The following is a 14,982-nucleotide window of genomic DNA, read 5'->3' on the forward strand; positions in this document are numbered from 1 at the left end:
AGTTTACGTCTCCTGGAAGCGCTTCCGGAGATTACGTGATAGAGCACACCAATTAGGGCTTTTCTTATTGCGGAACTGCACCTGGATATTAGCCAATGAGAGGTCGGCCTCATTTTCCTCCGGACTTGGGGCAGTGGCAGTCATGGCGCCGCCCGTGAGGTACTGCATCCCCGGTAAGTCAGCGGTATCCAGAGCAAATCCTAGCCAGGGACAGGGGCAAGAAGGCCAGACGACCAACAGCTTCAGCGGGCCCGTGGCTGATGCAGCGTTTTTTCCGCAGGCGAACGTCTGTGTAACTTGGAGGAGGGCAGCCCGGGCAGCGGCACCTACACCCGACACGGCTACATCTTTTCGTCGCTTGCTGGCTGCTTGACAAAGAGCAGCGAGAACGGCGCGGTAAATGGGGCGGCTTCCCTTCTCCTCTGTCTCTGTCTTTGTCTTATGTTGCCTTTAATTTCGCTGTCTTTAGGCAGGGGTCCTACGAGCGCGTCTTTAGTGCCTGGTTCAGGAGAAGGAGTTAATCTCTAAGTTTCTGACAGCTGGGATCCCCGCTGCTGGACACTTAGCCATCACAAATTAGTTGTGTTTGTCTGGCTTGGCTGTGTTGCTGAAACTCGGGGAAACAAGCTGGGGAAAGAACGGAGGCGAGCTCAGCCGTGCTGTGAGCTGAATCCTGGCCGAATGTCGCCTACTTCTCCGGCTTCATCTCGCTCAGCTACCCGCGCCTCACTTTGCAGAGGTCCTGCTGTCTTCTTTCAGTATCGCCAGCGGACCACAGAGTCTTTGTACACACGCCGTCTGTCTGGGACACGCTCCTCTCCTCCTTAGCCAGATTAAATCCTACCTACTAATGGCAACCCACTCCAGTACTCTTGCCTGGAAAATCCCATGGATGGAGGAGCGTGGTAGGCTACAGTCCATGGGGTTGCAAAGAGTTGGACACGACTGAGCAACTTCACTTCACTTTCACTCAGCGGAAGAGAATCCGCCACTATTGCAGGAGACGCAGGCTCGATCCCTGGGTCGGGAAGATTCCCCTGGAGAAGGAAATGGCAACACATTCTAGTATTCTTGCCTGGGAAATCCCATGGACAGAGGAACCTGGCGGGCTACAGTTCATGGGGTCGCAAGAGTCGGACAGGACTGAGCGACTAAACCACCACCACCTTTTAGATAACCTCTCTAGTGTCACTTTCTCAGAGAAGCCCTATAGACACCACTGGTCAAAAAAGGGAATTTTGTTTTTTGTTTGTTTTGTTTAATACTCACAAAGAGCTGTTGGGGTCGGTTTGCTTGTTTGTTTTGCCACACCGCATGCAGGATCTTGGATGGAACCCACGCCCCCTGCAGTGGAAGCTCAGAGTCTTAACCACTGGACCACCAGGGAGGTCCCAAGAGCTATTACTCCCTTTCTAAGCATTTAATTCAGCATGCAATTAAACACTCAGTTATAAGTTCCCCATTAGACCCTCCCACTACTATGCACATAGTGCAAGGTAAATGCTCAGTAGATATTTATTGAATGTATGAATAATATTATTCTCCCTGGTTCCAGAGGCTGATCCATGATTAGCTTGGGATCAGATAAACAGTCCTTGAAGGAGCAGCTTAAAGACTGGAGGTGGTGGTGGTGGGTGTTTAGTCGCTAAATCATGTCAGATTCTTGTGACCCCATGGACTGTAGCCCGCCAGGCTCCTCTTTCGATGGGATTCTCCAGGCCAGAATACTGGAGTGGGTAGCCATTTCCTTCTCCAGGGGGTCTTTCCAACCCAGGAATTGAACCCAGGTCTCCTGCATTGCAGGCAGATTCTTTGCCGACTGAGCTATGAGGGAAACCCAAATCTCTATACAGTCCATGGAATTCTCCAGGCCAGAATACTGGAGTGGGTAGCCATTCCCTTCTCCAGGGGATCTTTCCAACCCAGGGATCGAACCCAGGTCTCCCACATTGCAGGCAGATTCTTTATCAGCTGAGCCACCAGGAAAGCCCTAAAGACTGGGAGCATAGTAGAAAGAGGATTCAGTATTGACTAAACCTTGATTCTGCTTTAGGTAAGAAACTTAAACTTCCTGGTTTTAGGTTCTTACCTATTCTGAGAGACTTTGTATTCGGTCAATTTTGGGAATTTCCCTAGGATTTGAAAGTTTGTTCATTTTATAGCTGTGGGATGTGGTAATGAGCCAAATATACGTGGTCTCTGCTATCAAGGGGTACAGATACAAACTATAAGCAAATAAATGCTCAAATGAATGTATGCTTACACTTATGATGGCTGCTCTGAAAGAATAATATTACAGAGTACCATGAGAACATGTAATAGGCAAATCCAACGTAGTCAGAAGTGATATTTAGTCTGAATCTAAAGGATAAATAAGAGTTGAGTGAGTGAGCAGAAAGAACAGGTTGAAAAGAGATCCTGAGATGGGAAAAAATTTAGTGAATTGGTGAAACTAAGAAAAGATCAGGAGAGCTGAAGCATGTTGAACAAGGGAAAGGTTAAGAAAAGATCAGGCTCAAAAATATCTTTGCTACACCCAATAGCCAGTACCATGCTCGAAGAGGAAACTCTACAAGTATTAAATAGAAGTAAACAAGTATGGCCACTGTTATATAAATTTATTTGAAAATTCTAGCCTGTCCAATAAAATGACAAACCAGAAGAAAGATATAACTTTGGAGGAAAGAGTTAAATTATCCATGATTACAGGCAATGTAGTTGTGTGCTGAAAAACTCTTAAGAAAATCACAAAAAAACTCAGAATTCATCTGAAGTGGTAAGATTATATCTTCTTGCAGCTTTCTTTCTGTGGCCCCTTGGCCCTCCTGTATCCTAAAATTTCTAAGGCTTTCTGCTCTGGGCTACAAATGAATCTGTAGTCCACCTGCCCATGTGACCTCAACTGTGGCCCAAGGTATCCCATATTACTGTCAAGCCACAAATACCTTTATCCAAGGCTTAGCCAGGATATTCATGTTTTATTTTTCTCTCTGTAGCTTCCTGTCATATCTGTGATGAGAGAAACAGAGTCCCAATTACTACCAGATGTAGGAGCTATTGTAACCTGTAAGGTAAGTTGGTCCTAACCTCCCTCCTTAGGATACCATCCAGTGTTCAAATCATGATCATTATAGAACTGTACTGTCCAATATGGTAACCAGTAGTCACATAAGGTCATTTAAATTTAAATAAATTAAAATTAAACAAAATTTCAAATTTATTTCCTCAGTTCCACTAGCTCCATTTCAAGTACTCAGTAGCCACAGGTGGATGGTGGTTGCCATGTTGGTCAACACAATTTTTATATCATCACAGAAAGTTTTACTGGACTGTGCTGGGTCTAGAGATTTCTAGGGTAATGATCAGTGTGGTCAAGTTCAAGCTTATGTAGTCCTTTCACAGAGCTGATTTCCTGACTATGTAATTTTTTATTTTTGTCTGGGAAACAGGAGTACCAGAAGGTCATAAGGAGGTGTATTTTTGAACTCTAAAGCGAAACTTTTTCTGCAGAGAAATGAAAGATTTTTATAAAGTCTTTGAGGGCAAGTGAAAATTAGTGCGGTACCAGTTAGTCACTATAAGACATCCGTATTCCCTGCCTATCCACACCCTCTGCCAGTTAACTTGTAGCTCTTAGTTTTTCTCTATAAATAATTTCTCCAACAGAAAATCTGTGTGGGGAATTCCTTGGCAGTCCAGTGGTTAGGACTGTGCACTGTCAGTGCCAAAGGTGCATATTCAATCCCTGGTCAGGGAACTAAGATCCTGCAAGCCACAGAGCGTGGCCAAACTTAAAAAAAGAAAAAGGAAAAAAAGAGAAAATCTATGTATTATTTTGAAAATAACTGAACAGGCACAGTGATCCAGATATTACCCAGCAGCTGAAATGGAGACTTAAGTTCCATTCACACTACAGGCCTCTTAGTGAGATCTGCTAAAGGTCTAGTTAGATTTGCTATGCTTCCCTTGTGTGTTTATGTTAGACTTGCACATTTTTGAAAATCTATGCCATATTATTTCATTTGATTCCCCCGGTAACTCTATTTTAGGTGGCCAGAGTGGCTCTTACTCCACTTTATGAACATCCCTTTTGCAGGGATAAATAGGAGTTGACTTATCTGAAATTCTATGCTTAGTGGGGATGCTTGGACTAAAATCCTAGTGTTTCCTAGTTGATTCCTGCCTCCTTCAGCTGACAACTGCTAATACTCTAATGTTGCCCTTTCCTCTGTTCCACAGGTCTCCAGCATCAATTCACGCTTTGCCAAAGTACACATCCTATATGTGGGGTCCACGCCACTTAAGAACTCTTTTCGAGGAACCATCCGGTAAGGAGTATTTTTGTCTTTATATTCGCCTCAGTGCCTGGAACGAGACTAGGATAGGATGGGAGACTGGAATTTTTAAGAACAATTACAGTCTATTCCTGCCCATGTCTCACCTCTTTGTGCTTTGATTCTCCCCAGGTAGTATCTAAAGAAAATATTACAGTATGTGAGTTAAGACAGAAGGAAGATATTAATGAGATAGGACTTTAAATAAAACAAAAAAGAATTGAATAAGCTGGAGGTGCATTGTGGGTATGATTCATACCAAACAAAGTAGAAGGCATTTTAGGAAGTACCTTTTTTTCTTGTGTTTAATATCGATTAACCCAAGCATTATAAGACAATAAAAAGGGTGGTGGGTGAAGTGGTATTTTTCCCCCCTATGGGTTCTTTGAGAAGGGACAAACAGTTCTTGTGAGCTAGATAATTTAACATCTGAGGCTCTTTCCACCCTCAGGATTCTGTGTGGTTCTGTGATGCTGCTATTCAAGCTCTCCTAAAGCAGCAGAGCTCCTTGTCCTTCTCTGCCAAATCAGATGCACTTTCCTCTAGTGGGAGGTATTGATACTCCTGTTCTGTGTGATCCAAGAATGGTAACTGTGATTTTCTCCTCGGGGTTAGGATGGGGAATACTTCTCCACCTGCTCCTCTGGGTGGCAGCAGGGTCCCGATCAGGACTTGTTCTCGTTGCTCTTATAGCTCTTTGTCTGCCAGGAGTCTGCAGGATAATTCTTTCTCACAGATAACTAATCTTTCTGTTACTTCTTTTCTTTATAGCAAAGAAGACGTCCGAGCTACTGAAAAAGACAAGGTTGTTGGTTGGTTCTTTTCTTCATGGCTTTAGGAATCTCAGTCCGTTTAGATTATTCCAGTGAATTTCAAAAGTCTGTGGGAATGTGGAGTCCAAGGAATTTTAAGGTGTTCTCTACTGGAAGGTGTGGAATTCACCTCACTATTCCATTCCTCTTCATATGATTTTTCTTCTTTTTGTTGACCAGAGAGGAGCTAGTTTACTCTTTGTCTTTGAAGCCAGTTATTTATTCATGGCTGTTCCCTCAGACTTATTCTGGACCCTTTCAGAGCAACCATAGTACCTTTTGTCTAAGTCAGATTCCTGATCAGGTTACTGAGTTGAGATCTTTCATTTATGTGATGATGCCACAGAAGCAATAAAAGTTGTTGATCTACTTGAGTAATGGTGACTTCTACCCTCTGGGGTTAGAAGTAGACTAGCTCTACCCAGTGGGGTTAATAGTTTCATATAGACCTGATCGGAGCTTTTACTTAACACTCCTTTCTTTACAGGTTGAAATTTATAAGAGTTTCCGCCCAGGGGACATCGTCTTGGCCAAAGTGGTATCCTTTATTCCCTGCAGACTTGTGGTCCTTTGTCAAAGGAAGAAATGGAAGTAGAGAAACCACTCAAGTAGCTGTGAGAGGAAAGACTTATAAGTCTTTATTTTCCTTTACCAACATGATGTGACTAGATCTCCCTAGGTGATGCGCAGTCCAACTACCTACTAACCACTGCCGAAAATGAACTGGGAGTGGTGGTGGCCCACAGCGAATCAGGTGAGTTTGTCCATGCTTCCACATGCTTCCCTTTCCCTGGGAGCTAGGGTTTGGGATTAGTCTATTGTTTCCCCTCATTTTTTAATTATCTTAGAAGCAATGTGAGTGTAGATACCGACTACTGAGATTAGAATGATTCTCCTTATATAATGTAAGGAAAAGAGCCACTTACTCCATAAATCAGTGGAATCAACAAGGCTTTTTTCTGTATGAGGTGAGAGGTTCACTAGGCAGCTTGGTGACATCAGTTCACACCCAGCTGAAAAGAGAAATGTCTCGAGCAAATATCCGGGGTCCCAGCTCCTATGCCACCTTTTCCCTTGCAGGTGTCCAGATGGTCCCCATCAGCTGGTGTGAGATGCAGTGCCCGAAGACCCACACCAAAGAGTCCCGGAAGGTGGCCCGAGTGCAGCCGGAGTTCCTGCAGACCTAAGAAGCTGCTTTTCCCACACAAAGGGAAAGCTGCTTCCCAAGAAAACATGTGAGTGACATCAGGAGGCTGTTGTCTTTATTCAGACACCAGGGTTTGGTCAGCAGCCACCTTTAGAAAAATCTTTTCTGTAGGTGGAGCATTTTTCTTGTGAACCTTTCAGCAGATTTTATTCTCTGGAGTAATTTCTTTTGGAGGCACCAGCAAACAAACTGTATGATGGTAGATTATAGCCTGTTCTTTCTGAGAGTGTTACAAATGTGTATTTTTGCTATGACAAAGAAAACATTTTTATGAAAAGAATTTTATAGTTTCTGTTGTCTCAAGTAGGGTAAAGAATCTAAACTGACATGACATCTAGAGCAGAGTCTTTGTAGACAATGCCTAATCACCTATCTTTTTTTGTATTTTTTATGTTCTACATACTTTTGAGTACTTGCTATATGTCAGGCATGGGTTGAGCACAAAATTACCAACTTTTGTTCTAAGATTCAGCACAGGCTAAGGAAACTAACATCCCAACAGGCTACTTTAGACTTAAAGTACTAAAAGTCTTCCTAGTATTACTGTGCACATCAGATAAAAAGCTAACTTGGAAAGCAAGATGCTTGAATTTTAGAATAAGGACCTTGGCAACATTCATACTGGGTCCCAGTACTTAGTAGTGTTACCTCTAGCAAGTTTCTGTTTTCAGCATGTTTCCGCTTCCGTAAACTGGAGATACTAGCCCTTTCAGAGGTTATCAGGATTGAAGACTGTATATAACATGCCTCACCCAATGGCTAGCATTGAACGCTTAAGAATTTTCTAGATGGAGGGTGTTACCTGTTCCTACTAGAAGAGAAAGGCATTATGGGCTTTCTCATATTCCAATGATCTTCTCAAAGGCCTCAGAGAAAAAGTAAATGTAAACAATGCCCCTTCCCAATTATGTAGAATAATTAGTCAGTCCTCCCTATTCATGGATGTGAAACCCATGGAGAGAGAGCTATCTGTACTATGCCATCTTATATTAGGCACTTTAACATGTTAATTTTGTAATGTTTATTTTGGCTGTGCTGGGTCTTAGTTGCTCTTCACTGCGGCATGCAGACTCAGCTGCGTGCATGTGGGATCTAGTTCCCTGACCAGGGATCCAACCCGAGCCCCCCTGCATTGGGAGCAGAGTCTTAGCCACTGGACCAAGGAAGTCCCTAGCATCTGTTAATTTTAGTATCCAGAGGAGTCCTGGAATCAGTCTCCCCTCTGCAGATAAGGAATGACTGTATATTCATTTTCTCCTGCAAGTGTAATTTCTGAGGAGGTTAGTTAACTGACAGGGATAAAACTTTAGGGGCCAAAAGAAAGGTGTGAATCAAGTTTACAGTTTACTAATAGAAAGGGACTGGCTTTTTTAATTCTAGTAAACAAACTTTTACCTTTCTAAAGAAGGTATAATAGTTTCAGAATTTGATTTTAGTAACCAGTACCATTGAGCAAGAGCTATAGAGAGGCAACAGGAAAGAGTTCAGCTCTCCAACCTGCAGTGGAAAACCCAGTGAGATACATGGTATTTGGACCAGGCTGTGTAAAGTTGTGACTGGCTGTCCTAAAGCTCTTAGTCATACACGAACTTGGGCAGTAGGAGACATTTCAAGTTGAATGTTTGAGCTGATTTCCTCAGATAAGACATATCACACAGAAAATATTGTACATCACTCCTTTATTTTATACTGATCTGGAAAAAAGATTTTTTTAGTACAGTTATGCTCAAATGAGTACTGGGCCCAAGTGCTGGGCCAAGCAACTGGAACATGATTCAGAAGTCAGGCACAGTGAGAGACACACTTGGACGTGATCAAGAGGCATTCCGCTGCCATAAAACAGTAAGGCAGGGGAGGGATTCTAAAACACACAGCAGGATGCACTCCTACACCTTAGAAGTCAAGGAGCTTATCCCATGATGGTGTAAGGAATGACTTACTTGCTGATGACCACATGTGGGAATATTTCAACCGCCACTAAAAACCCCAAAAGGGTTTTTTTTTTTTGTATTTATATATATATATATTTTATTTATTTTTTTTTTTTAAAGTAAATGCAACACAAAAACATTCAGGATTGATCCAGCCTTTTAGAGTCAGGGAGGAATGTTTGATTGAATCACCATGCAGGTTACATTCATCTTCCACTGGAATGACTAGAGCCCCAAGTCACCTAACAGAACAGTGCCCGGCTGGCCTCTGGGGACACGAATAGGCTCTTACTTCTCCTCATTGGTCACACCTCAGCATGGTTTTCTCCCTGTCCCCTACTCAAGCAGCTCCTTAGTAATAAACCACCATCAAACCCCCCAGTGATGACCTCTCGAAGCTTCTGGATAAGTCTTCCCTCGGCTTGGACTGAGGACCATGCCCCAGATGTGCCATTCTGACTAGACTGTATGTAGGGAGTGGGTGCAAGAGATAAAATGGCTAATGTGGAATTGGGAGCCGCTGGTCCCCACCTGCAGCTACAACTTAACGATGCCTACAGATGTCATCAGTGGGACCTGTGCCGGGGATAGGTGCAGAGGAATGGGGTGGGTCGGGGCAGGGGAGGAGGGTAATCCTTGGGAAAGTAATCTGCTGCTTGCCCTCACTTCTTGGCCTTGCCTTGGGCAGCCACAGCCTCCATGGCTTTACGCACGGTCTCTTCATCCCCCAGGAACTGCATGGGCTTGATGGGCTTCAAGTTCTTGTCCAATTCATAGACCATGGGAATGCCAGTCGGCAGGTTCAGCTCCATGATAGCCTCTTCAGAGAGACCTGAAAAGACACCCCCTCCTCATGATCAGTCAAGCAAGATAAGAATCCACAGACCTCTCCAGCTTTACTGTTCATCCTCCAGGTGGGGAAATGGGTCCTCCAAGGACTCTGGTAGGAATTAAAACAGGACACCCTTTCTGATACTTGTCATAAGAGTAAGGATCTGTATTAGGGTAGAATGATCACCCAAGGAATGCCCCCAATATTCTTTCTCAGCCACTGAACAGCAAGAAAAAAGGGATGAAAGGTATCTCTCCCCAAGGGGAATCTGGAAGCCCACAGTGAAGCAGGACTATACATCTTAGTATCTCAAATGTCCTATGTTGTCCATACAGCTGCCAAAACATGGCACATCTGGGCCTCTAGGCCCTTGAGTGAAACAACTTAGGATGCAAATTGACATTCATGTGGGGAGTTGTAATCAGGCTGTGGTTAAGGATTTTTATCAGCAATTTCAACTAGCAGTTCTAGTCTAGAGGTAGGCATCTCAAACTTTCTTGTGTATCTCCTTTGGGGAGAGATACTCTTCATCCCTTTTTTTCTTGCTGTTCAGTGGCTAAGAAAGAATACTGGGGGCATTCCTTGGGTGATCACTCTACTGTAATAGAGCAATGGTAGGTGCACCTGGGTGATAGATGCAGCTTCCAAATCAGGTCTGAAGTGGGACCTGAGGTTCTAACGTGTAACAAGCACCCAGTGGGGTGTGGCAGCCTCTGGTTCTGCAGATGATGCTTTGAGAAGCAAGGATCATGTTTCTACTAGGAGATAATCTGGACTGTCTCTAAGGCTCTCAGTATATCCAGCCCTTTCCTAAAGGTCGCCTTCATACTAAATCAGTCCAGAGTAGTGGCAGTTCTGCTTTACCCTTCCCTGAGGGCCCCTCTGAAAAGAATATATACCTTCCAGATGCTTGACGATGCCCCGAAGGCTGTTGCCATGGGCTGCAATTAGTACCCGTTTCCCCTCCTTGATCTGGGGGACAATTTCTTCATTCCAAAAGGGCAGAGCTCTGGCAATTGTGTCCTTCAGACTCTCACAGGAGGGCAGTTGGTCTTCAGTGAGGTCTGCGTACCTGCGATCCTAAACAAAAATTCCCAGCTTACCAGTTATTACCAGTTGCATCTGTTCTTGCCTATTCCTCATCCCCTAAGGGATCACAGTGATAGGTCAAAGTCTCTCACCAGGGCACTGAGAGCTTGGGAAGGGGGATTATTACTATCCTGCCCTCCCTCCCCCATTACCCATGACTGGGAAGATTGAATAGTCAAAAAAAAACACAACTTAGGAAAGGTAGGCCTCAAGGCTCTTCCCAACTCACTTTACCTCGCAATTGGTTTACGAAGGCCCTATCAGCTATGGTGTAGTTTTAAAAATATGGCAATACATGTAAAAAGGATACAAATTCTTTGTAGATAAGCCACCTAAACTCTTAACTAAATCTTTTAATGAGTGATGGTCATTCCTTGGAGAAGGGGGATTACAAAGGGGGATTTATTTTATCATAAATTAGAAACTCAGTGATCTAGGCAGATACTAATAAAAGCTAAAAGAGAGAAGTCCAGATTCTGATCCCCTGGTCCTGCGTGCAGCAAGCCAAACCTCAGTTTGTCCATACCTTACTGATGTTGCTGTAGAAGGGATGGTCGGGCTCCATGGGAGGTGGCGGGACATCATAGGATCGCCTCCAGATCTTTACCTGGGCCTCACCATGCTTGGCAGCAGTTTCTGCCTTATTGAGGCCAGTCAGACCTCCATAGTGTCGCTCATTAAGGCGCCAAGTCCTCACCACTGGCAGCCACATTTGGTCAATGGCATCCAGCACTGTCCAGAGGGTCCGGATTGCTCTCTTCTGCACTGAGGTGAAGCAGATGTCAAACTCATAGCCAGCATCTGGAAATCGTAAGTTCAAAGTGATCAGCTAATGAGGTCCACTCTAGAGCCAGAATTTCTTCTTTTTTCTTTTCTTTAGCCGTGCCACGTGGCTTGTGGGATTTTAGTTCCCCAACCAAGGATTAAACCTGGGCCCTCAGCAGTGAGGGCGAGGAGTTCTAACTACTGGACTGCCAGGAAATTCCCTAGAGCCAGAATTTTCTTAGATATAAATCTCAAGTATAGACAATCCAAATGAAAATTATTTGGCTAAATATTTTGTATACCCTAAATATTTTATTTTGCATACAGGAAAAACAATATTCTGCCTTTAGGGAAGATAACATTTGTTGATTTATGTTGCAGTTGACAATATACTTCCCAGCAGCTTCCCAATAATTCATCTAACCAAAGGCTCAAATGTACTGTCAACGAGCTAACCTGAGATCTGCACTACTAATCCTCAGAGTGCTGTGCTTAAGCACATTTTAATTTTTTATTTGCTTTAATTCTTTTAACATAAGGATACTAAAAACTTGGAATCACTAAATAAATATAATAGTTACTATTTATAGAGGGTTTACCATCCGCCAGGCACTGGACTAATAAGTACTTTGTATGTATTTTATTTAGTCTTCATAACAATCCAATGAGGTTACATCATTACAATCCATCTTACCAGGTGGGGGAAATAGAAACTGCAGGAGTTAAGCAAATTATCTGAGGTCACAGATATTACCAGGTTGAATGACTCTATAATCCAACTCATAACCACCATCTCCAGCTATCTCCATAGTTTCCTAACTTCTAAGGATCCTGATGTTCATATTTTAGTTAGAACTGTCACTTCTGATTGACAATTACTAGTATATTTCAGTCCTCTAATTTCTGGTCTAGGAGAAATGGGATTTTGAATTCAACAATTAGGATACAGCAAGAGCTCTTAGAGGATGCTGATAAAACCAGTTTGTTGCATGGAATTGTATCTTCCCTAGAGTATGGAAATCACATCACAATCTCTTCATCCACAGTTCCTTTCTGCCAGTCAAATTACTTGACTACCCTATATATCTACCTACCTACATCAACTGTTAAAACCAAGTTTAAGAAAAGCCACTCACTGGAGAAAGAGCAAACCTCTCCTCTATACACAGCAGTTATGAGGGGTGGTATCAGGAGTTATGTTGGCCCAACCAGTAAGTTACAACCATATATATCTTCATTTATGTTTCACAAACCATTATTCTCCCTCCCACTTTAATGCGGAGATGTCCCTTTCCTTATGTGGTGAGCCAGGAAAACGTTCCTGTTTTCTTCCATGAGGCTATAAGGCCCTTACTGAAATTCAGCACAAACTTTCCTGTGTGTTGCCTCGTAATGAGACCACCAACAGTAATTAATGAAAGGTGAAGTGAATTTTCTGCCAGTCATTCAACTGAAAATAAGGCCAGTAAGAACTATACTGATGGGGAAAGGGAGGATTAGTCACCAGGAGACTCACCAGTACCCACAAGGGAAAAGACACATCTCATTGCTGAGCCTCAGTACAAGTCCTAGTGGACTCACTCACCATCTCCTCCCTAACTTTACGGGGAAGAATGATTCCCCAGTAAAAGGCTGAGTCACTGGGAAGCAACATCCTCAGCGCAAGGCTCAGCTGCCATGCTGAGAAGTGTTTCATTGAATTTTCTAATTGCAGTGGAGTGCTGCACATTAGATACACAAATATATCCCAGAGGAAAAGAGCAGTTTCCCTTATAACTCTCAACAAACTCTAAAGCCTCTTCCTTTAACTTGGCCATCAAACAAAAGCAGAGTTGAGGACACTCCCAGGAATGGGGTTAGCTGGTGTGCCATGTGGTCTCCATCCTCCCTTAATAAGATGGCGTGGTGAAACTCAGTTCTTGCTAACTTGCTCCTGAAATCATTCAAGATTTTATAAATACTATAGTACTTAAAGCCCTGGTGAAATTAATATTTTATTTTAGGCCTTTTATATTATTAGATTATTCATATGGTCTTCATCATTCAGAATTTTTGCTTTTAGTCACTGACTTTTTATTTAATCATCTGTGATGCTCCTAAACAGTTATTTTTAAAATTTAATGGGCTCTCTTTTTAAACTAATGCTACTAACATTTACTTAAAAACTGAACCAGGGTCTGTTATTTTAAGAGATTACAAATTAAGGCATTTGACCAGTCTAAGAGGACAGTTGCGATTTGCTTTGTCCTGGGTCAGTCATCAGCAAACCACCACAGACTCATTCAGTTCTTCCTGCCAGACAGGAGAGAAAATGGCCTCCTTTACCAGCACTTTCCTCATCCTGGCCTCTCCTAACCGGTATGAGGTCACACCGGGCCATCCCAAATTATTCACACACATCCTCAGCAGGATTACATTTCCCAGTCTTGTTTCCAAGCCTTTGCTTCATTTCGAAAAGATCTACAGTGAAGGCAAGAAGCTAGAGAGAGCAAATTTGGCCCAAATACCTGATTCATACCAACCAGGCATCAAGGACCCATTGCAATGGCTGCTGTTTTGTCGAGGTTAAAAGGGAGCAGAGCAGGATCAATGGAAGCACCTCCTCGGTCCGGAGATTCTTTGAATTGCTGGTAGCAGGGAATGCTTCCTTATTAGCATTTCAAAATCACAGAGAGCCGTCTGCCAACGCGGGGGCCAGCCTGAGTAGGCAAGCTTATCTCACTGCCACTTCCACCTTTGCCTGCAACAGCCTACCAGTTCCCTCGCAACTACCTGTTACTTATCCCCAGAACAGAGGCCAGTGTGGTGGACTAGGAATACGACGTGACCTTGGTCAAGTCCTCTTTCCAACTCTCACTTTCCCAACTATGAAAGAGGGCCAGGGAGAGTTGAGATGGAAGGGAATGAAATCTGTATACTTTATGGGGTTGTGAAGAGGATTAACTCAAATCCTTCATTCATTCAACCACTCATTTACATTTGTGGATGCACTCTGGACACAGGGTTTGTGGAATGCTGCTAAACAGCATCCTACAGGAGCACGTGGATGTCTTTGGTCTCCGCGGCGCCGCGTTACTCCCCCACGGCCGGGAGAAGTATGTGGCCTGCCACTTCATCAGCCTCCCTAGTCTAGAGTAGGTTTGGTTGTGGCCACTGCAAGACACTAGGCATCCAATTTAGTAACCCGTCCCCGAGTTACTAAATGCTCAGACTAAGACGAGAGCGATTTCGCAAGGCGGTGTGGAGAGCGCAATAAAACTGAGCGGTGACCGCCTGGGTCCTCTTCTTGGCTGGGTGACCTTGAGCAAGTCGATCCCCCACCCCCGGCCCATTTTCTCAACTGCAAAATACACTGTTGGAAAGAAGAAGCCTAAGGTCTAGACGTTCTCCGGGAGGGCGCGGGTGAGGCCAGGCGGCCGTGACCTAGATGCGCCAGCCCCGGCCTTCGCAGCCCCTATCCACCGCCCCGGCCCGCTACGCACCTCTCAGCGCCTGCCCGCCTCGCTTCGCCTCCTCATGCCCGGCTGGGCTCAGGTCCGCGTCGTACCAGCCGCTGAAACGGTTCTCCAGGTTCCATGTGCTCTCACCGTGTCGGATCAGCACCAGCTTGTAGGCGGCCATGGCTGCTGTTCGGGATGCGGCGCGGACTGGGGATCACAGAGATTCCGGAGTCGCTGCCCGGCCCCCGACTGCGCCTGCGCGCTCGCGCCCCACACGCCAGCTCCCTCTCTTGCACAGCCGAATCTTTCCACTAGCTCGGGGCCACCCTCCTCCCGCCGGGTGTACGCATGCGCTCCTTGCGGACGCTGCAGCCGCCGGACGGAGGGGGCGCTCTCCCAGGAAGACAGGGCGCATGCGGCCTCCGCCGCCTACCCCGCGTCCGCCGCGGCGGTCACGGAGCGCACGTAAGCGGCCAAAGGCAGTGGAACCTCTGGGCGGTGCCCAGAAGTGCATATGGGCCGGAGTGTCATCGAATTGAATTGCAGTCATTCATAAGCCCTTCGTTGTAATA

The 14,982-nt window shown here is 44.6% G+C and overlaps 2 protein-coding genes across 5 annotated transcripts; one reads left to right on the top strand and one right to left on the bottom strand.

The window, feature by feature from the left end:
- Positions 1-121: 121 nt before the first annotated feature.
- EXOSC1 (exosome component 1) lies at positions 122-6,633 on the top strand. Of its 4 annotated transcripts, XM_081550328.1 has the most exons (8): positions 122-173; positions 281-396; positions 2,997-3,071; positions 4,240-4,328; positions 5,106-5,139; positions 5,634-5,684; positions 5,816-5,900; positions 6,227-6,633. In XM_081550328.1, exons 1-8 carry the CDS (start codon positions 143-145, stop codon positions 6,331-6,333), a joined length of 588 nt encoding a protein of 195 aa, XP_081406454.1. In that variant the 5' UTR covers positions 122-142; the 3' UTR covers positions 6,334-6,633. The 4 variants fall into 4 exon arrangements, with proteins under 4 accessions (XP_081406454.1, XP_081406464.1, XP_081406470.1 ...); XM_081550338.1 differs by lacking the exon at positions 2,997-3,071; XM_081550344.1 differs by lacking the exons at positions 5,634-5,684; positions 5,816-5,900 and having other exon boundaries at positions 5,106-5,146.
- Positions 6,634-8,015: 1,382 nt separating this feature from the next.
- On the bottom strand, positions 8,016-14,661 carry PGAM1 (phosphoglycerate mutase 1). The gene is made up of 4 exons (XM_081550381.1): positions 14,453-14,661; positions 10,732-11,006; positions 10,016-10,196; positions 8,016-9,116 (listed from the first exon to the last, which is right to left on the bottom strand). Exons 1-4 carry the CDS (start codon positions 14,589-14,591, stop codon positions 8,947-8,949), a joined length of 765 nt encoding a protein of 254 aa, XP_081406507.1. The 5' UTR covers positions 14,592-14,661; the 3' UTR covers positions 8,016-8,946.
- Positions 14,662-14,982: the final 321 nt, after the last annotated feature.

This window comes from Giraffa tippelskirchi, chromosome 2 (genome assembly GCF_054371585.1).
Source record: "Giraffa tippelskirchi isolate mGirTip1 chromosome 2, T2T-mGirTip1v1.2.pri, whole genome shotgun sequence".
Taxonomy (NCBI): Eukaryota; Metazoa; Chordata; class Mammalia; order Artiodactyla; family Giraffidae; genus Giraffa; species Giraffa tippelskirchi.